Source organism: Strigops habroptila, chromosome Z (genome assembly GCF_004027225.2).
Source record: "Strigops habroptila isolate Jane chromosome Z, bStrHab1.2.pri, whole genome shotgun sequence".
In the NCBI taxonomy this organism is placed as follows: domain Eukaryota; kingdom Metazoa; phylum Chordata; class Aves; order Psittaciformes; family Psittacidae; genus Strigops; species Strigops habroptila.
In genome coordinates this window covers 91083611-91106460 of record NC_044302.2, presented here as the reverse complement: position 1 = coordinate 91106460, position 22850 = coordinate 91083611, and the positions used below count along the sequence as shown (strand labels likewise).

The following is a 22850-nucleotide window of genomic DNA, read 5'->3' as shown; positions in this document are numbered from 1 at the left end:
CTCTTCTATCTAATTATCTGATTGAACTAATAAAGCCCAGGAAATGTAAAAAGGCTACAGTCTGCCTTTTAGCACTGTGTCTGAGAAATCTACAAGGGGCCTGAAGATTTTGCTTCTCTAGAGTGATGTTTTATGGCTGCTAGAAGGACATGCATGCATGTAAATATGACTCACATGTCAGTATAAATTGAAGTTATTTTTTGATAACAGCTGCTGTTTTGCACAACAGCATTTACGCTGCTGGAAAATGTTCAGAAAGAAAAAACTAATTGTCACGGAGGGTGTAATATCATTGAAATAACAAAAGCCTAGTTACTGGACATGCATCACTGCAGCCAAAATCATAATGCTGCTGAAAGAATTAGTGCCTCAAAGTATTTTTGAAAGAACTTTATAGATTACTTTCTATGAAGGCTGGGAGGGAATTAACACAGTGTCCCAGTGCAGGGAACTCATTTCAAAAATGGAATAATCAAAACTCCCAGTGCCATGACATGACCAATAACCTTCTCGTTGCAGCTGCCCACATCGGGGTTGGTATCAGTGGCCAGGAGGGGATGCAGGCAGTCTTGTCCAGTGACTTCTCCTTTGCACAGTTCCGCTACCTGCAGCGCCTGCTCTTGGTCCATGGCCGGTGGTCCTACATCCGCATGTGCAAGTTCCTCAAATACTTCTTCTACAAGAATTTTGCCTTCACATTAGTGCATTTCTGGTATGGGTTCTTCTCTGGCTTCTCAGCACAGGTGGGTCCAGCTTCTGTTTTATCATCATCATGCCCAGCATTTTCAAGCAAGGTATCTGGAAACATTTTAAAAGGAAATAAAATAAGCCATTTTTCCCCTCATTAGCAGCACACAATTCTGTCTTCTTCAGTTGTATGAACGCAAACCAGATACTGCTGCCTTCACTGTGCCTGAAGACATTTAGATGCATTACAAAGCACATAGGTCCCTTGTGGGATTTTCAGAAGTGTTCAAAGTGGCTACAGCCATCAAAAAGGATACAGATTAGACGGAGGCCGGACTAGAGTGGCGCAGGTCTGTGTAAGACCTCTGCTTGCCGTGTAAGCACATTTGAAGCAAACTGTTTAACCCCAGGATGCCTGTGTGCTTCAGCAGCTTGCAAGAGGGGCAAACCTCCCGCAGCGAAAAATCTGGTGGTAGTTTAAGACAAATCAATCCCCAACTGAACCCAGCCCCTCGGAAGCACAGAGAGCATGCAAGATAGCCAGATGGGTGCAGCCAAGGTGCTCGCCATCTGCCTCTGCCTGCTGCTGCCCAACAGAGAGCATGGCCTTGCCGAGGCTGATCCTGCTCCCACTGCTGCTGTGCTAGGTGCAGAGCAAGCCCAAGAGGGCTGGCATGTCATGATCCTTCCCCCATATACTCCCATATTCAGGCTGATGAGTTTTAGTTACCTTATGGTTTGGTCTTGATAGCATCTCAAACCAAAATGCTCCATAATTTATGTATACTGTTGAAGAGATGGAAAAGGCAGTCTTCTACTAATGCCGTGCTCTGTTTTGTTGGGTTTTTTTTAGACTGTCTACGACGAGTGGTTCATTACACTTTACAATTTGGTATATACCTCCCTCCCGGTGCTAGGAATGAGCCTCTTTGATCAGGTACTATTTCTGTCTCCCCTTGGATTATTTTTTTAGGAGCTTTATCATCAGGTGCTTTGAGCTGGTTCCATGAAGCAAAAGCAGCTGGCTTTCTGGCTAGCTATTGTGGTAGCCCCTGGAATTGTTTCCTGCAAGTGAAATCTGAGAGCAGAGAAAAAGGACAGACAAGGGAGGTATATTTCCTAATGTGGCCTGTGGGTTTCAATGTGTGAGGAGAGGCTTTGCGGTTAGGCTATTGACTACAGTAAAAGTTGCCATTGCAATGCTCCCCTGAAGTAGTCACACCTTACCAACTTTGTTCCTGAAGCCTGGCAAGCGACTTTTTAATGACCACACAGAACAATGAATGAACTAGATCTCTGAAGCTAAGTTTTCCAGGCTCAGCCTTTCTGGTAGGAGTCTTTCTGCAGTGATTCCACATGCACATTTCTACATCATTATTACTACTCAGCAAGACACAGGAGGAATGAAGCTGTTTCTATATGACCTTTACAAGTTAGATAAGCAGGAACTTGCTACTTGCAGTGGTTCAGATCTGGACACTTAAGGGATTCAGGTCAGACAGGAGTGGACTTGAGTCCAAGTGGACCCAGGAAAGGTATCTCCTATCCCTTAGCTTCCAGGCAACACTCTGGAAAGCAGACCATGCAGTCTGCTTAAGATGAAGTGTACCTTTTTTTTTTTTTTTTGCAGCACTTGTTGGTTTTCTCAAGAAAGGAGAAATTCAACATGTAAAAGATGTTTAGGTGACCTTGGGATGTGGCATGCTAGTCAGCACAGAGTGAATTGTGTGCTAAGCCTTTTCTCACGGAAATGCATGTTATAGAGACATGACAACCCTAAGTGGTCTTGTGAGGTCAGTTGGGTAGCTGCCAGCAAATCTGACCATCTCTTCTCTACCTTCAGGATGTGGACGATCGTTGGAGCTTGCTGTTTCCTCAGCTCTACGTGCCTGGCCAGCAAAACCTCTACTTTAACAAAATGGTGTTTGTCAAGTGCATGTTTCAAGGGATCTACAGTTCCCTCATTCTTTTCTTCATCCCCTATGGGGCCATGTACAATACAGTGAGAAGCGATGGGAAGGCTATTGCTGACTACCAGTCCTTTGCACTGATGGTCCAGACTTGCTTACTGATTGTGGTGTCTGTACAGGTAAGGCATCCCAGGTAATATTTCTAGGAATTAGTTGTTGTGTTATGAACGCAGCATCTGGAGGGCCACCTGGAATCCTAATAGCATTGTATTTGCTGCTGTACATTGCATTCTTGCACAAATCAAGATTGACAAGGGATTGCTCTCCTCAGTTCATCAGAGCAGCAGATCTGTCTGTTATGAAAGATCAGGGTGACAGGAAAACAGTCTCTGCTTTGAGAAGTTTGCATTCATAGCAGGCAAAACAGGTAAGGCTGGGAATAGAGGACTAATTCCAGTTTTATGGGAAGGGTTTGACACAACTGTCTGTCTGCTATCAGGTAGTTACTTATAGGGTTTCCATGGGGCTGTCTCTGTAGCCTGGCCCCATGCATGATGCAGATACTAGGTCTGCAGCAAAGACTTGGGTGGTACAAAATTTGGGTGGTAAAAAATTCAGATGCTACTACCAGGATGAGATAAACTTCTTAAAAGAAAACCAATCAATCACACATCCCTAGGTAATGGTTTCTTCTGTGTGAGGTCTTGTAGGCTCCTTCTCCAAACTTTCAATGCTAGATCACAGCCTGGAGGACATAAGTATGGCTCGTTTGAATTTTGTAGCCAGTACTGGCCACTGATGAATACTTGAGAAGAAGGCAAGAACAAGACAAGGATGCTTGCCCTGAATGGTCTTCCAGCACACTGTGATCCGTGGCTTGGTATTTCTTGAGACTTGAATGAGTAAATCTTGGGGGAAGTTGTGCAAAGGAGAGGACAAGCTGTGTTCAACACGGATCTGCTAAATAATTAAGGCACTGACCATTGCTCTGTTCTTTCAGATCGGCTTGGACACCTCTTACTGGACAGTTGTGAACCAGTTCTTCATTTGGGGCAGCCTTTCTGTTTACTTTGCTATCACCTTCACCATGTATAGTGACGGCATGTACCTGATCTTCACAGCCTCCTTTCCCTTTGTTGGTAAGCCCTGGGACAAATCTGGATTGCACTCAAAATAGGCATACTGTGGGGCTTAAATCTTGTCAAGTATTTCTACTACATGTTATTACCTCTTTAGAGGCAATAACGATGTATTGATTGCCTTTTCTACAAGAAATGCCAGGGTATTTCTGAGGGCTGCTGGAAACGCTTATTTTGAAACCCATCCATCTTGGTGAACGTTTTCCTCATTCATTTCCTTGCATAAGAATGCACGTCTACATGCAGCCACAGGAATGGTCCCTTAAATAAACCTGGTCTTTAAATAAACTGAGCTGTCTGGAATGTTTTCTGCTGCCCTTTTATGTTCTGTTTCCAGGTGTCCAATTCCTACAGATATCTAGAGGCATTTTATTTGCTGAAAGATGCATGTTCTTTTGTAAATAAGTTAACGTGTTGGTACACGAAAGCACAGAAGTACAACATCCAGTTAGACATGCAAAAAACACCGTTTGATTATGATGAGCCTTCAATTAGGTTAAGTGGCATATTCCGAACAAAAAATATTCCAGTGATGACCAGTCCTTTGTATTACTGTATTACACAAGAGATTTATGAACACATGCAAAAAATGAAGGATAACATAAAAATGAGTCCATGTCCTGAAACTTTGACCAGGAGGAAGATGAAAGCTTGGCAAAGTAATGCAGATGTTTTTAATAGCCCTGTGCATCCATAGCCAATATTGATACAGCAGTGTATACAGGACTCTACTTCCAAAATCCCAATGCTTTTCAAGTCTCAGATTGGTGTACTAATCAATTCCTTTATTTCTGGATGAATTGTTAGGCCAAGACTTGTTCTCCCTGTCTTCACTGCCAATACCAGCGTGATTGGCCATTTTAAAAATATTTGAGATGCAGGTCAGTTGTTGCTATGTGTTTTCCAAGCAGATGTCACATCCCCTGTATGACGGCTTTTACTATCAAACATAATGAGTGAAGACAGAGTGTCTGTTCAGTTTCCAAAGACAGGTGGAAACTCACTTGCCAGATCTCTATCTGCTGCTCTGTTGGTACAGCATAGGTCAAACTAGCCATAATGCTGAAGGCTGCTTAATAATGTCTCAGTCTGAAACTATTTTTAAGAAAAGTGTTTATAGTCTAGACTGAGACAACTTGTTTTCTTTAATTTCAGTGGAGTTGTATTACAGCAGAATTTGGCCAACTGAAAAGAAAACATTCATCAACTTTACTGCCAACAACAGCATCATTAAGCCCTGTAATGAGGGTTTTGCAGACTGTTTGTTCTATCTTGCATTCCTTCAGTTTTGGAGAAGCCAAAAGTGAACGCTGTGGTTTCAAAGAAGGTGGTAGTGTCACGTCAGCACACAGCAGTTCCTCTGCCATTGCACCCATCAGGCTACACTGCCTGTGCAAGGGGCCTAGAGCAAAACACAGTCTTCTTGTAAAGGGCTGTGAACCCATCATCTGCTGGGCAGTCAGTCAGTACTCCATATGCTCCAAGAAATGGTGCTGGAAAGTAATAAAACATTATTCCTCCTTTTGCACTAGAGTCCTGGCAGAAGGTGAGAGGACTGGGCTGCTGCTGAAGAAGGTCTCCCGAACTATTATATCAATAATTTGCAGTGATTTGACCCTTTGTAAAGAGTTAAGGCATTCACTTTGATATGCTTGTGTCCCTGAGTTGTTGCTGCAGTTGTGTCTGGATGTTGCATTTTCGTTCGCTCTTCTCCGGCAACGATATTGATATTACTGTTCTCTCTACAGCAGGATGATTTCACTGTTGGAGATGGTGTCTGCTTTATATTTTGGTCTGTTCGCCAAGTGCCTCAGAATCACAGAGTGCGAAAGGTACAGCTGACTATTATGGTTTTAATCCTGCTTTTCCTTTTTCAGGTACGGCTCGAAACACCCTCAGCCAACCAAACGTGTGGCTAGCAATCTTCCTTAGCATCGCCCTCTGTGTGCTGCCTGTAGTCGGCTTTCGATTCCTGAAGACTCAGTTAAGGCCAACTCCCAGCGATAAGGCAAGGACATACCTTACTAATTAATTAATAATAAGGAGATAACTTATTAGTACCAGAAATCCTGCTTACTGCCACCTAAGCTTCCCATGGAGCCATACTGCATGGCCTTGGCATTGTGATATTGTATGTCCCTGTACGTGCAAGTGCTGCCATCCAGCTGTCCCCTACTCCCTTGGGAAGGAGGGTTGAATTCAGGTTTTGGCACAACTGAAACCATCTGCAGCTGGGACCAAGGCTGAGATTATTTGGATGAGGATTAGGTTGCGCTGGAGCAAGGAAGCGGCACTATTTTTAGGTGCAGGGTTTAAGGGCTGTGGCTCAGTGGCAAAGGAGTGGCGTGTTCCTCCTGACCTCATGCTGTATAGTTTTTAGCATGGCAGACCACAGCCCTTCACCCTCCACCCAGGAGTGTATGTTTGTTATTTGGGTTTTTTTTTTTTTTTTTTTTCTTGCTTCGGTATTTACTTCGTTTGTAACCAATAGCTACATGCCCCTTCTGAAACCACCAGGAACATGGAAATGAGGCCACTAGGGCTGGGAGAGGTCGAGCGGGCAGAGAGCGCACAGGTCACTACAGCCGATGGACCCCTCGAGGGTGTTAGCATAAGCACAGCTCCCCCGGCTCGCTTCCAAACAAGAGCATCTGCAAAATGCTGCTGCCACCTGGTGCTTCTTCCCTCTTCTTGCACGGAGCTGTGAGAAACCAGTGCTTGGGCACAGCCCCAGAGGCATGCACCTCTGCTCCTCAGCGGCTGCCCTCATCATCCCTCATCATCCTTGGGATGCTTTGAAGTTCCCCAGGTGCTCCAGAACTGTTGGAGAATGAGTGAAGGGGAATTCTTAGCCCTTGTAGAGGCGGTAGGTGGGAGCTAGAGAAGACTGTGAAGTAGGGAGGTCCTCAGGACACAATTAGAGGCAGTTCAGGTGTGTAAATATGGGCTGAGTTTTCCTGTTAGTTGAGTAGAAGTCGTAGAATCATATAGAATGGTTTAGATTGGAAGGGATCTTAAAGCTCATCCAGTTCCAACCCCCTGCCACGGGCAGGGACACCTTCCACTAGAGCAGGTTGCTCCAAGCCCCATCCAACCTGGCCTTGAACACTGCCAGGGAGGGGGCTAAACTGCCCAGCAAAATTGCATTTTTCCTAAGTCCAACATAGTTGTCATCCAGAATCCCAGCCTCAGTGCCTGGGTTGAGCATTTCTCTCTAGTGAAAAATTACTTTACTTTTCTATCTCCTCTAGGAAGCAAATTGTCACAGGAGAGGAGTGTTTGGGTTTCCTAATGTATGGAGATCCCCAGCTAACAGTATTGAGGGGAACTTGCGCAAGAAAGCTGGAGAGGGACATTTCACAAGGACATGTAGGGACAGGACAAGGGATAATGGCTTTAAGATGAAAGAGGGGAGATTTAGATTAGATATTAGGAAAAAATCTTCCCTGTGAGTGGAGTGAGGGCACTGGCACAGGTTGCCCAGAGAAGCTGTGGCTGCCCCATCCCTGGCAGTGTTCAAGGCCAGGCTGGACACAGGGGCTTGGAGCAACCTGCTCTAGCGGAAGGTGTCCCTGCCCATGGCAGGGGGCTGGAAGTGGATGAGCTTTAAGGTCCCTTCCAACACAAACCACTCTGTGATTCTGTGAACTTAAACAGAGATCTGGTATTTAGAGAGGCCGATTACCTACAACTGCCACTATCCCAAGCAAGAAGCACAGGGGTCTGGCATCTGGGGGTTCTGCTGAGCCACTCAGTACTGGCCCCATGCCTTTGACAGCCCCTTTCTGAAAAGATGCTTGTCTACGGATGATCTTGGTGGCCACCAGAGATCTCACTACCTGCAAAAAATGCACTATTTCTTTCCCTTCTCCCAAGGAATACGAGAATCTATTCATCACCATTCTTATTGTACAAAGCTTTTATGTATCAGAGATCCCCTTTAGTCGTCTGTTTTCGAGACTAAATAAGCAAATTCTTAAATGTTTCCTTATTTGTTTCCTGGACTTCCATCTATTGTTGAGATGGCTTCAACATTTCAGATTACTGGTCTGAAGAGCCTAAAAGAGCTGTAGTAATACCCCAAGTAAGGCATCAGAAAGCTGTGAGGAACAACACACTGAAATCATCTCCTCCCGTGACTTAAAGACGACACTCCAATTACATCTTCTAGAATAAGATTGCCTTTTCCTTTTATGAGACTGCCAGTTCAGTTCCTGCTTTGCAACTCCTCCTGTTTTGTCCGTCAGTTTTGGCTTTGGACCCTTGCTTCTGTTTCCCTTTCTTTTCTCCTCTTTTACTGTGCTTGTGAATAATGATGCATTTCCCACTTTTTCCATCTTATTTTCTGATTCCAGGTCCTGCTCAAGATCAAAGAAGCCAAAAAGCGACCACCTCCACCCTCACCCAGGAGACGCCTGCGTCGGACCAGCACCCGCCGCTCCGGCTATGCCTTTGCCCACCAGCATGGCTTTGGAGCACTCATCATGTCTGGGAGAAATATGCGGCCAAAATCACCTTTTGCCACGACAGGAACATTTTCACCAAATAGTGACAAATATAAACACAAAGGATTGTAAAAAAAAAAAACCCAAAACAAACCAAAACAAACCAAAACAAAACACAAAAAAACCCCAAACCAAAAGGCACACAAAAAACCAACAAAGCAAACCAAAGCGAAAGGCTGTCAGGAGAGGGGGCTGTGCTCCCTGCAAACACTGAGTCAGTGGCTACCCAGAGCTCTGCCTTCCAGGCTACCAAATCAAGAACTTGGGCCTTTTCTTTCACCCAGGTTCACCCTCTGATGCCAGCTTCTCTTCCAAAGATGTGTGCTGCTGCCAAGGGAATGCAGGCAAGGTGCATTAGAGCTGTTAGAGGTATCCCAGAGGTCCTCTCTGAAACAAGAGAGAACGTGCTGCAGGAGGCATCTCTGCTCCCTGAGATGTTTATAACGATTATTTTATGCTGTTCTCCCTTTAACTACATACCTCAGAGCAAAGAGAAGTCCAGGCTGAGGAAAAGGCTGAATTGGCGATGTCCTTGTCATCCACGTGCCTTTGTTTCTATCATGAATGCGCTCTGGGCTGTATTACTGGGGTGACAGTATTGACCCCAGGTGTGCCTTAGGTCCAGACACACAACGCCCAAGTAATATGCGTAATATGTGTAATTTGTGGCCTTTTGAGTGTACACAAACACTTTGGAAGGCACAAGTTGCAAATAGCCTCCTTCCAAACTAATGGTTAATCCAATTTCTCAAGAGATGGCCAGTGTCCAAGCACCACTCTCTTCCCGCATCTGCGGTAGGGAATTGCTTAGTGAAACCCTTAGTTGGTCAAGGGACAAGGACTTGACATTCATCAGCCTGCCCTGTTTTTATCTGCATTGCAAATATGCTTTTGCAAAACATCATTGTCCTCAGAGCCCTCTCAGGTTCTGTAGCAGGTCACCAGCCATTTCATTTAGACTTTAAATAAAAGGGCAGAAGCATCTCAGTCTCCCATCAGGTTATAAAGCCCGGCCCTGAGAAGCCCGTGTCATGGTTAGGGCTCATCTGAGCTGCCAGCACTGGGTGTCTCTCCCGCCATAACAGACTGAGACACACGCACGTCTGACTCGACGGAGACCTCACGAGCAGTATCAGAGGCAGAGATGCTATTTCACGGCTAGCACAGGGTGTCCTGCCCTTTACCCCTCCCTGTCCTCCACTGGTGCTGTGGCTCAGCATAAGGGATGAAGCATGACCTGGTGACTCCTTCACGCTCCCTGATAAGCCATGTGGTGGAGTGCCAGAGGAACTCAGTGAGGGCTCAGGAGTCTCTGCAGAGTTTTTGTGTGCTGGCTAGTATTTTATTCAGGAACAGTTTGTCAGTCATGAGCTGCAGAGAGCTGGAAATGCTGTCAGTCTGACTGCCAGCAGAGGGACCTGGGATGCCCAGACGCAGCCAAAGGCAGAGGGATCTTGAGGGACTGGGCTTTGCTCGCTGTTTTGTTATACCACGTCCATCATCAGCGGGGTTACTGGGTGGAAAGACAGCATGTCAGTGCGAGAGCTTGTCCTGCCAGCACTGCTGAGCTGTCTAAATGGAGCTTTTATGTGCAGAGGACTAAGCGACGTTAGCTGGGGTTTTATTTTTTTCAGATCCTTTATACAGATTTAGACTCCTTCCTTGATCTGAATTGGGTTGTGGTTTGTTTTTTTTTGCACAGTAACCATCTGGTATTTATTGGGAGCTCTCTGCCTTGAGTCTCTGAACTATTGGTGGAGGCAGTATGTGATGGCAACAGGCCAGCCACGTCCCCATTTCATCCAGTCTGCATATAACACCTTGTGGCCTGTGGTCCCAGTTTCAGCAGTTTCTATGTAAAGATAGTTTAAACAGAAGTTTAACTCACACAGAAAAATACCCCAGTCTGTTGCACCTGCTGCTTTTTGAGAGGCTCGTTGCAAACTGTGGCATTGGATTTCAGCGTAGCCACTGCAAAACTAGAGCTGGGGCTGGATCTAGGCTTCAGTGGCCAGGAGCTGCTGGATAGGGAAGGAGCAAATGCTAATCTGGCCATCTCCCCTGCAAGGAGATACCTAAGTAAAGTGAGAGCCTGCAGCCTGGGTGAGGAAACACTGTGATAGCTGGTGCTTGCCACCTCCCTCTGATTTACCATTCACTTTGCAGAGACAATCATGGCTTTCTGATGAGGATTATGTCTCCCGCAGTCAGCCACCCTGAGGCTAGAGGAAAAAGAGGAATTTGTGCAGGCAAGCAGACATCCCCACGGTACCCAGACTGGTGTACGGACTGTTCCTAGCACGTAGTGTAGCGCAATATAACGCAGAGCACCAGAAGCAGATCTTTTGTTGGCAGGGCAAGGAAACTCTGACACTGTGTCACTCTTCTCATACAGTTTACGTGAAAAGCACTCACCTTCTGGCTGAAGGGGATTTGTAAATACTGCATAGGACGTGCAGGGGATAATAGAGCTGTTGGTGAGCTTGCTCCACATACAGATATTTCAGTGGTTTGACTAGATCAGCATTTGAAACACATCAGCTGGCAGTGATGTCTGTCCTACATCACTCCAATTTTGTAAAATGATTTTTTTTTTAAGAATAAAAAGATAATACTAGGATGACAGACTCCTTGCCACTCTGTTAATTGGTTGAAGGAATGGCGCAGCCTGTGGGATGGGGGCTTATCCATAGACATAGAGGGGCAGCTTTATGGTGGGGAAGCTGCCTTGAGGGGAGGTGTCAGTATTTCTCATGTGTGCAGTGCTGTATCAGTCCCATGGCGAGCATCAGACCTCATGTAGTGGAGTGTATGAAGAGGATACTTTAGTCTTTCATGAAGTTTTCATATTTGATAGACCTATCAAAATGTAAGCCCTGAAATGTGTTTTTGGGGTGTTTTCCCCTCCCTTTTTCTCATTATTCCATAATGTAAAGGTTCATGGTTTGAATGCTGTGTTCTGCTGTAGCACCTAAATACCAGCCCTCTAGGGAGCAATTTCGGGACCAAGAATGATAGTGCTTTGATGATAACCAGTAATGATATGGTTACTTTCTTACACTGTAGCAGAGGAGGGCTTAGAGCATCTTCTTCCTTCCCTGAATTCAATGAGGAGACATGGAGAAACCTCTGCCACTAATAGTGTGGGGCACCAGGTGCTTTTGGGCAGAAGCATGTCAAGGTGCTTTTGGGAATAGACTGCTCAAGGGCATTTGTCATTGCTAACTGCAACACCCGTGTTGCTGCTGGGCTGCCCAGTGGCTCTCGCATCATGGGTGTACATCCACACAATTCTCCTCCACTGACCTGTAGTCTGGAAGTTGTTCCTCATGAACAGCAATTACGGAATGGGAGGGCAAAGGAGCACTGCATGCTTACCCTAGGTTCTCCAACTGGAGTTATCCTCAACAAAGTCTGTTGTAAGAATGGAGCCCTCTGAGTAATGACCCATGCTAATTACCAGCTGGAACAAAAACAGGAGCATAATGCACCTCTTGGATACCTGTGGGCAGAGGTGCTGTGTCCTATAACCCTTTCAGACCACTGACAGAACTACATCCCAAACCCAGATGTTCCAGCTGGAAAACCTCCTGTTCTGATGGTTGATTATTTTTGTCCCCCTCTAATTTTCAACCTGAATGTGTTCACAGGGCATTTGTTCTCTTGCTGTCGTGCCAGCATTATCCTTTTGCTTCAGCAGTTTTGTTTGTCTCCTGTGATATATTTAGAGAGCAATCCTATCTGCTCTCTGCCTACATTTGGCCAGGCTAAACAAGCCAGGCTCTTAAGTTTCTTCTTGTTTGATAGGTTTTCTGTTTCCCCAAGGCCCTTTCTGCACCTGTTCATTTGAGTTTATCATTTATAAATGTGGGTGACCAGAGGCTTTTTTTGTATGATGTTCCTGTCATCAATGCCTGTACAATAGCATTGGTATTTCACTGCCTTGGCTAGACAGCATTTGTTTTTCTTACGGCCTTTCTACGATCTGTGATCCCTAATGCAGCTGGAGCGGTTATTTTTCCTAACTTTACTGTGAATATGCACAACCATTAGCTAAATTGGGTTAGCTAAATAAACACCTCTCCTCTCTCACTGTCTCATGCCTGGTAATGTGGGGAGGAACTGAAATCATCATAGCATAAGTCTGTGCATGTTGATGCTTTAAACTGGTGTCTTGTCCCCAGGGGCAAGCTTTTTCCATGAGGGCTGGAAAGGGCTTTTTACTACATCTGCTTATGTGCTGGACAATGTAAGTATGCTAGAGGGAGGGAACTGTCATTCCTCCTAGCACCAGTGAGTTCCCAGCCTCAGCTCCAATGACCAGGGGACTGGGTTGCTGCAGGGGTGGACGTGATGCAGGGCTTGGAAGAAGCGTACAGAGGGGCTTGACCTGTGAGTGCTTCTGGCTGTATCTGCAGCTCAGCTGCTCTTCAGTTATTCCTGCGCTAGTCTTCTGCTGCCCTACTTTTATAATTCACCCAGAAGTAGGGAATGTTTTCCTCTGCCTGGCACTGTGGAGGAGCAACCTCTCTCCCGCTGCTCCCAGCTTGAAGGGAAGTGGTTTTCATACCCCCCGTCTCCTTCCCAGCTTGCCTCTCCTCAGGCTGGGTGGATCTGGCTGTACCGAGCTGTCAGTTCTCTGCCTTTCCACACAGCGCTGAGCCCTCTGCCAGACTTTCCAGCTATAAATGGATCTGGCCTTTTTCAGCCCCACCACCCCCCTGACACCAAGAGATGTTGCGGGAAACCGAAGCTGGGCCAGGCTTCCTCTGAATTAGGAAAACAGGCAATCCAACAACTGGGTTTTTGTAGGTTCTCTGGAAGCATCGTGCCTGGCTTTGGGGATCTGTCTGCGCTTCGGTGAGGGCTGTGCTGCTGAACTGATTGTTTACACTGAATGCAAAGCTGGGGCAGACATACAGGAGCTATCTCCAGCCCCATGTGCATCACCCTACAAACAAAGCACCATCTGATCTGAGCATTGTGTCTCAAGGGAAGTCGAATGTTTTTGTTACTGACTGCATCCTGCTTCCACATCCGTATTAGGCACTTAATAAAAGAAGCCTGGCTTTTGTACATAGTGAACAACCGCGTTTGCCTTTGGGATTAATGGCCGAGATCAGGGGACCTTTTAAGCCTTATTGCATTCTCCCTGCCCTGAGAGGCAGGGAGGATCAGTATCTTCTCGGTCAGCAGAGAGTTGGGCCCTGAAGTATGCAGACCAAGGTGACTCAGGGAGTCAGTGGCTGCCCTGAATTTTAAACTGAAGTCTTTTGTGTCATCTGGAGTAGAGTGCTCCCCTTCATCAGCCCTGCAGGCATCCAGGCCATTCATTCCATGTAGAGTAGAGGTCTGTATTTAGAAAACTAATTTGTACTCTCATGTTGAAAAACTGTAGTCTGAAAGCCTCCTCGTTCACGTGTTTCACAGAAGCTGCTGGGCCAGGATCCAGTCTGGTGACCTTTTGCTTGCAGCAGTGGGTTTGCATCCTTTGGGCTTAGACAGCAACACCTGGAGCAGCTGCTTCAGAGGCTTCCTCACCTCCTGGCAATCCTCCCTCAAAACCCTTCAGGCTGTGGATAAGGGAATATAGAACATTCAAAGGTGCAAGCCTGGCTTATGGTTGCCCAGTATTCTGCTGCTTGCAGCTCTGTTTCTGGTTCAGTTTTTGCTGTGGCAGCAGATGTTGTCTGACACTTTTTCCTGTGCAAGATGTGTGGTATTCTCTACTCAGCAGCTTGGTTGTGTTGCCTTTTGGATGGTGAAGCTGTTGCCTGGGCAGTGTTCAATGGACAACGCAAGAAATAAAGCTGTTCTCTTTCATATGAGCCAAAGAATGTAATGTCCTGGATTAGGATAGTACATAGGGGTTATGGTTCACTGAAACCTCCAATCTGTCTTGCTGTCTTGCTTCTGGGGTTGCAGGCAATATTTTGCATGAAGCAGATGAGGGATAGGTAAAGTGTCTCCTTCACCCTTCCCCATGCCATTGAGGTGCTGTGTGGCAGGGGTACATTGAGCTCTGGGAATAAATGAAATGAAGATACTGTGTGCAGTTGTAGCTGCCTGATGCTCTTTCCTGTGGTAAGCTCTCCTGAAGCTGAGCCAGGCATCAGATCCTGCTGGTTTGCCAGCTCAACTTGGAGTGCTTCAGGGTAAACTTGGCTGGGAGGAGTTCTTCTGCTTGTGTATCTCTCCCAGATGTTCAGGGAGGCTTGTTACCCCAATTCTGCTTGGCCTTATGCAATCCGCCTTCCGCTGAACACTTAATTCTCAGTTCTTCACCAAAGCCATGGACATGTAGGAGGATGTTTTCTGAGGTTTGCTGGCTATAGGCCTCTGTCCCTCTGATTCTGGAACTTGAAGCCTGGTTGGCGTTTTGTTTGTGATATCTGCTGCTCATATGAAGCGCACAGTTTATCCCCCTCCTCTTCCCATTCTTGTGTGTACTTGCCTGGATTGGGAATATTGGTTTCCGCAATTCATACCAGTTGTGCCTGGGGTAGTTATTTACTGAGCATCCTTGTAGTCCTTAAGCCTTACCCTGGACTCTGCACTTCTGACTGGGTCCTCAGTGGAGCTGTGCATGGGAGTATGTTTCTATCAATCACCCGGTACTGACAGGTTCTTTCAGGGATCTTTGGCAGAATCATTATGGCACTAAATCATAGTTACAATTAAAGCTCTATTTTCATAACAGGTTCCTGGCACCCAGGAACCTTGAGGCAGGGAGGGGAGAGAAGAAGAAACCTGTTTGGTTTGTCTAGTTGGTGCACAGGACCTTCAGGACCTGATAATGAGGACAAGGGAATAAATACGTGACCTGCTGGGCCACAGAGAACAGCTGCTCTCCCCACAAAATGGTGTTAGTTGTACTGACCACATTGCCAGCGATCAGGAGCAAGGGAACTGGTCCCTCAGGACTGCTTGTGTCAGAACAGTTTCCCCATGGACAGCTCTTGGGCTGCCGTCATAATATTCTGTTGACACCGGTATTTGCTGGCACAACCTGTAAAGGCTGCTGTTGGAGGGTACTGCCTTAGGATGCTATAACTTCTCTGCTAGTTCAGTTGCTTTGCAGAACACTATGCACTACAGTGATGGTGTCTCTTGGGTGGCTTGTCCATGTCTTTCATGAGAGCTTCTTGCTGTCTGATTTCACAATATATGGTTCAAACTGTACCAGGATCCTCCACGAGTGCCAGGGCAAGACACTGGTTCAGACAGCGGGGTGTGGGTACAAATTGGTGTGCTGCTAATGTCATCCTGGCAATGAGGTGTGGAGTGTGGCCGTCACATTGCTGTAATGATTGTGCTACCACATACAGGCTACATCGAGGCTGTGCATGGCAAAGCCTTTGGAGTATCTGGTGCAGGTTCCTACCTTTGCATGGCCCTGTATCAGCACCAGTTCAAGTGCAAAGCACGAGCGTTACAGCTCCACAGCTCCTTGCATCAGGCCATTGTAGGATATGCCACTGAGATGGAGCATTCCTGGTCATTGTGCTTAGAGCACTCCTTGCCAAATGCCATGCTTTGCAATGCAACAAAACTCTGGCACCTGCAGTGCCTGGGTCGTGCGGAGACATCTGTGCAACACATTTAGCTATGGTTTGGAATGAGAACTATAATTTTCTAGTAATTTAAGTTAGCCAGTGTAGTCAATTTAAAAACTACCTGAAGAATTACAGGAGTAACTTGCAAAACTATTAGCACTATAAAACAGCAAATCGGGCTCCATGCTGGTAAATGCTACATGTAATGGCCATTTGTGAACAGTTTCTCACAGCCCACAAAAAGCCCTTTGGAGTCAGTATTCGGCTGTAGCCAAAAAGGCAGACTTCATACTGGAAATACAGAGTAAATCAAAAAATGCTGGAATATATTCTTGTAATCTTAGGTATACAGTCATGTTGTGACTGCATCTTGAGTACCACATGAAGTTTGGTCACCTTCTCTCAAGAAGAGTGCTGTATACCTGGACGTGATACAGAAAAGGGAAATGAGGATGAGTAAGGGGCTGGGGTAGCTTCTGTAAGAAGAGAGATTAAACAAGGAAAAGTAGATAGATGATAGTGGGAAGGAGTAAAGGCCTATAAAAAACTGTACAGTGGGGAGAAGTTGAGTAAGGACTGACCTTACTCAACTTTGCTATTTCTCAAAGCACAGAGGAAGCACATCCAACAAAATTATTTATCAGGCAAGAGGTTAAGGAAGTCCTTTTTCAACACAGTTGATTTGCAGAACATGTTGCTACGGGATGGCATGAAGGCTGAAAATACACACAGATTCCAGAAGGAATCAGACACCTCAATGGCAGGGATGCATTTCAGAGGTTGCTAAACATGGTGCTCAGTGTGCAACCTCCAGCTCTAGAAGCTCCTTGGCTGCTGATTGTTGCAGGCTGGAAGAGTATGGCCTTAGGAGAGATCAGTCCATGCTCTGTGATATGAATATGCTGGTGCCAAAATGCCAAGGATAGAGCACTAGATGAAAAGAATTCTTGGTGTGGCACAGTATGGTGGTTCCTATTACCAGAATGTGCTCAAACAGTGGGGTGAAAATGAACTGATTCGGTTTTGAGCACTTCTGGTCTATTGGCTCTAGTGTGGAAGTTACACACAGGTCACCACAGATTTTCTTATATATTTTATTAGCCGATCTGAAAGCACTTGCTGGCGAAAGGGGCCAGTGCAGCGTAGCCCAAGTTCAGTTTGCTATACATGGTTGTGGTTGTTGCAGAATATGCCAGTTCAATGACTACTGCCCGGCCAGCCAGGTGAGATGCCTGGCGTTAGCCGTCTGATTCTGTCTTTGCTCCCCCTTGGCTTCTGATTAGGATTTGGTTTATGTCCTGATGGAACAAAATCTGCATTCTCAGACCCTCTTCTTCATATAACTGTGGGTGTTATTGTTATCCATCCAAATGTCTCGTCCTACGGAGAGGGGAAAGAGCAGGATCTTGTGAATTCTGTTGTGAATTCCTCTATCCTTTCCAAGTTCTATGTTGCAATTTCCTTCACAGGCTAAATAGCAAAACGTCTCCAGTCTCCCTCCACTGAGAATTGGGAAAGGCACTGCCCTGAAAAGTCTGTTTGCTGAAAATGGAGTGCCTTAGATGCTCATTTTAGGAGTAATAGTAGGACCGTTATTTGCCGCTCACCCTGTTGAAAACTTACCAAACCAATGTTCTTTTTCTGCAAAAGCTGACTGAGGCTGTAGCAAAAGCAACTGGACAGTAATGGGCTTATGATTTTTATCTGCCATTCAGCTTGCTGGAGGGGGATTTTAACTGCTTAAGCCTGAGCATGGTATTGCAGTGAGATTTTGGGAATTTCGGACTTAGAATTCAGTCATCATTCTACCTCTGCCTCTTTCCTTGAACCCAAGTCTATACACTCACAAGCTCTAATGTTTGTGCCTCTTTCAATAGTATGATTAAAGAGTTTAAAGCCCCTGTTGTGCTGCCCAGTTCTCTGCAGAGAGAAGACAAGTCTCCTGGCAGCCTCAAGCTGTTTTTAAACGAGACAAATGCTGGGGTGCCTGTCTGCCAGAGCCTCCAGCCTGCACACCGAGTCCCTTTTTAGCACACTTCTCCACGCAGCTATATCTGGCTCCAGCTCCTTGCTCTGGGAACGTGACCTCATCGTTGTTTTGGTATTTCCAGTGATTCAGCCCCTGTCCCGGGCAGGGAGGAGTCATTCCTGGTGCAGGCTAATGGGTGTTTGTGCGTAGCTGGAATTCCAGAGCAGTGCAGCCCCAGCCCTTCCGCTGCCTTGACAGCTAGGCTGAGGCTGGTGCATTGCATTCCTGCCTGGCAGATGGCCTGGATGCAGCTGGTAGAGGGAAGGGACCGAAGCTCCTGCTCTTGGGGGTAATGGGGGTCCCTGCCTTTGCAGCATACCTGCCGTGGTGAGGGTGAAGCAAGCTGCAGGCGGTAGTTGTATGCCTGGGAAAGCCACAAGGAGTCTCCGCTTTATGGGTGGAAAAAGAGCCTTGCAGAATACTCAGTACTGTTTGCAGGCTGACAGCATCCCATAATGAAGTTAATTTTATAACATCCGCAGCAACTCGGTAAGTGTCATGATCCTTATTTCACAGCAGGGGAAACTGGGAAACTGAGGCAGTGAAGAGGGAGGGGGGCTGCCGGAGGTTTTATGCAGCTGAGTTGAAAAGTAAACTCCCATGATGGGCTGCTGACTGTGCCCATCCTCTCCTGTAATGTCTGGATTCTTCCAGCAAATAATGAACATGGGCAGTGGGTCAGACTGCGGTGAAACAGTGATTGAAGGGAAGAGCAGCTCCCAAACTGGGATGAGGCCAGGCTGTACAGATTGCTAAACCCCATTTTCTGTGGGTATCACTTTCCTCCACCTCTCCAGGTGTGGTCAGAAAGCACAGGGGAGAGCTTATAGACGGAGTTCCACAGCCAAGGTTAATGCTCATGCTCCAGGGCTGTCACTTGTGCCTTGACAGGATTACTGTTGCTGCAGATGTGGTGAGCCTTATTGCTGCCTTGATCTAAACACTCTCTACCGCTTCGTTCGAGCCCTGGGATGTTGTGAATAGTTTCTAAACCCTCTGGGATCATCTGGTGGTTAGCCGTTCCCTGGCTGAGACCAGTTTGGATGCAGAAGCAACTTGGTAGAAGTTGGCTTCACCCCTCAGGTGGGTATCACCAGGACATACACCTATTACTTTGGGGTCTGTGTGCTCTCCCTGAACATAGGTTATTAACAGTGCTCACTGATGCGATTGGCCTAAGTCAACTGTTTTCAAACTTCTGAGGCTAGGAAATATATTTTTCAAAGAAGGCCCCCCCACCCCGGCCTCCACAGAACAGACATCGGTTGCTTCATAACTACATGAACTCCCTGTTCTTTGTCACTGGTTGTACCCAGAAGTCCCTGGTGTGAGCTTTATGCCTGTCTGACAGCAGGCTTACAGAAAATAGGTTATGCCTGCTGTGGTATGCATCCTGAAACAGCTCCTTCTCAACCTCTTGCTGAGGTCTTTCAGTTCTCATTTAATGGGCAGTGGCTGAAACCTGCGAAACGACTCTACTGCTGGCTCCAGTTGTGGGCACAAATGGAGTCAAAGTCCCCAAACCCTTTGATACATCGGTGCTTTGCCAAGCTAGTTCCCTATCCCCCATCTTCCTTGTTTGGTGTAAATCCAGTTGAGCTAGAACTTGTAAATTATCCTGAAATGGCAGGGGAAAGAAGAATCCTAGGGATATCCCAGGGAAAGAAGGAGGCACCAAAGGCAGAGAACTGGAGAGAGAAGGTGAGTCCCAAGGATGTAGAGCCCCTGAGCATGGGTAGAGAGCCTGGACAAGGAAAATGGTCTCCTGCACCCATGCCACACACACACAGATGGAGCAATGCTGTGACCAGCCTTTCTCCCAGGCATGATGGGTTGCTTTGCACTGTGCGCCGGAGACAGTGAGGGTCTGTGGCTGCCCCAGGTGTGGCGAAGGATGGAGAATACATAGGTCTGCATTACTGCCACCAGCTGCTGTGTATGGAGCTGCTGGCGGGTGTGGAGCTGGATTGTCTTCCCTCGCTAGCGGCCACTTCACCCGATGGCTTCCCCTCACAGGCAGGAGCCCTGCCAGCCCCCTGCCTGTGCAGGCAGGCCATGGAGCACAGCCCCATCACGCTCGCTTCTTTCTGAGCGTGCTGTAAATGGCTCACTGTAACACGAGCTGCATTTCTGCCATAGTGCTCTCCACACTGCATCTGTATTTACACACTGGGGCTTTCATTAGTAATCCGGCCCTTGCACTGCCCGCAGCACTCTCTTTCCCCCGCTCCTTGACCACAAGCTCTGTGAGTGGGACCAGCACCCTGGCACCGCTGTGCCCGAGGACAAGCAGGTGACTGGCAGCAGGAGGGATCCCAGAGCCAGCTCCTGTCTGGAAGAAGTGCCTTGTCATGGTGCCTGTCTCCTGCCATCCTGCAGCAACGGGGGAGCTGCCTGCAGAGGTTTCCCGCAGCATGGCTCGCTGATCCCTGAGCCGGCACGGGGACAAGAGGGTTTTGCTTCGGATTATCGCTGGCTCTGCATGCTATATTCTTCCTGTGGCTCTCATATTGTTGCTGTGGCACCCGGCTTCCAGCTGCAGTGAGCTGAGCCCACCGTCAGGGGAGATTGTATCTGATAAGGTAGGAGATGATCCCTTCCATTTGTTCTGGTAAAAGTAATGTGGCCAGCCCTGCCCCTGCCTAGGGACCATGCTTCAATGAGTGGCGTGTATGTGGTTTTGTTTTGCATTGTTCTGTAGCTCTGATGAACAGTCAGTATGCTGCTGCGGCTGTAGCCTCTATTACATGGAAAGAAAATGCATATATCCATTTTCTTTTTACCTACACATTGGAAAACAAAACTCTGGCTCCCTTTCAACCCCAGGATGATGTGTGTTGGTGCTCTAGAGCCTGTCTCTTCAGTTCTCATTCAGCATCCTGTGCATGTTCTGCAGGTCACATTGCCTGCTTCTTCAGCCTTCATGTCTTCAGGAGACATGAAAATAGAGAGCAGTCTGAATGTGTCTTGGACTAAAGAGGGAGGGAGAAGAAGCTCACGCAAGACACAAATCAAGGAAGTTCAATAGGCATGGAAATGGCTTTAGAGAAGTTATTTTTACCCCAGAAGATTAGACAGGGAAGAGCTTCCTTTCCCTGGATAGTCTCAAAATGGTGTTTGTTTTTCCTCCAGTCCCTTAGGGCAAGCTGTTTTCATATCGAAAGGCCTGAGGCTGCTGTTTTCCCTAGGGATAAAGGACAGCCAGTCTTGTTGGTCTGGTGGTTTCTTTCCAGCAAACCTCACCTTCCCCCACCACTGCACACCTTCACTGGGGCTGTATGGGGAAAAGAGGTGTTGACCAAGAAACCCTATTCCTTGCTGGATTTCCCTGCAGTAGCCAAGGATAGATAAAATAGGAGGGCAGCAGCATTTTCTTCTGACCCAGCTGGTGGTTAGGCACAACTGTTCCTTCTTTAGCCCACAGCAGCTGGGATGTGCCTGCCCCTTTACACACAGCCATCCATCATCCCCAAGCTTGCTTTACCTGGGCTTCCCTCCCATGTGGATGAATCTCCTAAACAGCACAGATGAGGATAGCAGGCCTTCTGCAGGTGCTGGTTTACTTCTGAGGACTACTGCAAACAACAAAGCATGTTTTAGGGACCCCTTTATATCTCTAGTTGCTAAGCTGCAAGGAGGGAAGGGGGTCCTCTAGCTTTCTCTCTTAAGCATATCCTGCTGTGCTGCCAGTTGGTGTATAAATAGTGCCCACAGTATACTATTTTGGTGGCAAGCTCTTCCCAGGATTCATCCAAAGAGTTATGTGAGCAAGTGTTAAAAATATCACCAAGCCCTGCCCAAATGCTGGCGTCGTTTCAACGAAAGTGTTGGGAATCTTCCATAGAAAGCAGACTTGGACCCTTGGGAGGGAGCAGCAGGAGGGGGCGCAGCAGAGCTCCCCATATTTTCCTCTTCTTGCTGCCCTGCTGACCACAGAGGACACTGGCCCTCAGGTTCAGCAGATGTGCTGGTCACAAAGAGGATGTGATGACTTTCACTTCTGATTAGGTTATTTGCTACTGAGCTTTCCCAAGTGTCATCACTAGGTCTAATGAGAGGTACAGGCAATTCCAGGAGGGGTGAACCTGCGCTTTAATCCAGCCTCTGCCAGATCCCTGCTGGTGGCCAGAGCTACCTGCTTTGATAAAAAGTCTTGGGCTGTAGCAATGGCATATTCAGGGATTCTGATCATGTGTTAGGTTTATCCCAAGGAGTGGTAGCCAGAGATTATTTATTGTTGAAGGCCTGTTAGATCTGTATGTTGAATTAACAGGTATAGCTCTGGACATTCCTTGCTATTCTTATAAACACAAAAGTTATTCCAGGATTCTGCCTTTTTCATCATGTGGTCAGTGCCTATAGCTGAAAACCGGACCATGCCATCTTACTGGGGAGCTGGAAGTCGCAATTTGTTTCCCTCAGGCTGGGTTTTGCCTGTTGTTCGCCAAGCCCTGTGCTAGGTATGCAGTTCAGCTACTCTCAAGGTGCTGCAGCATCAGCCTCTGCTGTGTGCTGGAAAACAGCAGGCTCCTCCGAAAGGCACAGACCCCACTGAGTCCTTGTGTGCAGTATATGGAGCCAGAGCTCCCAGAAATGCTTCCTGGAAGGCTCATGGTCAAAGAAGCCCCATCCAAAGACAGAGATGCTCCTTCCTGCAGACAGATGATGTGCCTCCACTCTTGCCTGGTCTAACATGGGATGTAAAAGCTAACCCCTGTGGGAGTGGAGTGCCCATTGCTGTTAATACATGGAGCATTGCACACGGAAGAAAAGGAAAAGAGATGAGATGTCTCCTGGTTGCAAACCTGGGGGCAGTGCTTGGGCTTACCTATTTCCTCTGAGTGGAAAGCAACAGTGTCATGGAAAGGGGAGACCTCACTTCTCTTTCAGATGCTGGGGTTCAGGAATACAGCATTAATTCCCCTCTATAGCTCCTTGGCTTCCACATTTGCAACCCCAGATACATCTGTGCTAGTTTCTGGCTTTGTAGAGGAAAGGCCAGATGCTTCTGCAATCTCTGAGTA

The 22850-nt window shown here is 47.1% G+C and overlaps 2 protein-coding genes across 4 annotated transcripts in view; both read left to right on the top strand.

Annotated features, from left to right (window-relative positions):
- The window catches only part of LOC115619709 (phospholipid-transporting ATPase ID-like), an 87094-nt gene extending 74764 nt beyond the window's left edge, over nt 1–12330 (top strand). For all 3 annotated transcript variants that reach the window (XM_030512430.1, XM_030512429.1, XM_030512428.1), the window contains exons 23-28: nt 520–743; nt 1541–1624; nt 2531–2776; nt 3598–3736; nt 5614–5744; nt 8092–12330. In XM_030512430.1, the coding sequence (XP_030368290.1) occupies nt 520–743; nt 1541–1624; nt 2531–2776; nt 3598–3736; nt 5614–5744; nt 8092–8313 (1046 nt within the window). In that variant the 3' untranslated portion in view covers nt 8314–12330. The remainder of the gene's footprint in view (nt 1–519; nt 744–1540; nt 1625–2530; nt 2777–3597; nt 3737–5613; nt 5745–8091) is intronic.
- A 5969-nt stretch (nt 12331–18299) lies between these two features.
- Nucleotides 18300–22850, top strand: part of RUSC2 (RUN and SH3 domain containing 2) — a 52457-nt gene continuing 47906 nt past the window's right edge. The window contains exon 1 of the mRNA XM_030470145.1: nt 18300–18315. The gene's annotated coding sequence lies outside the window, so the exon portion shown is untranslated. The remainder of the gene's footprint in view (nt 18316–22850) is intronic.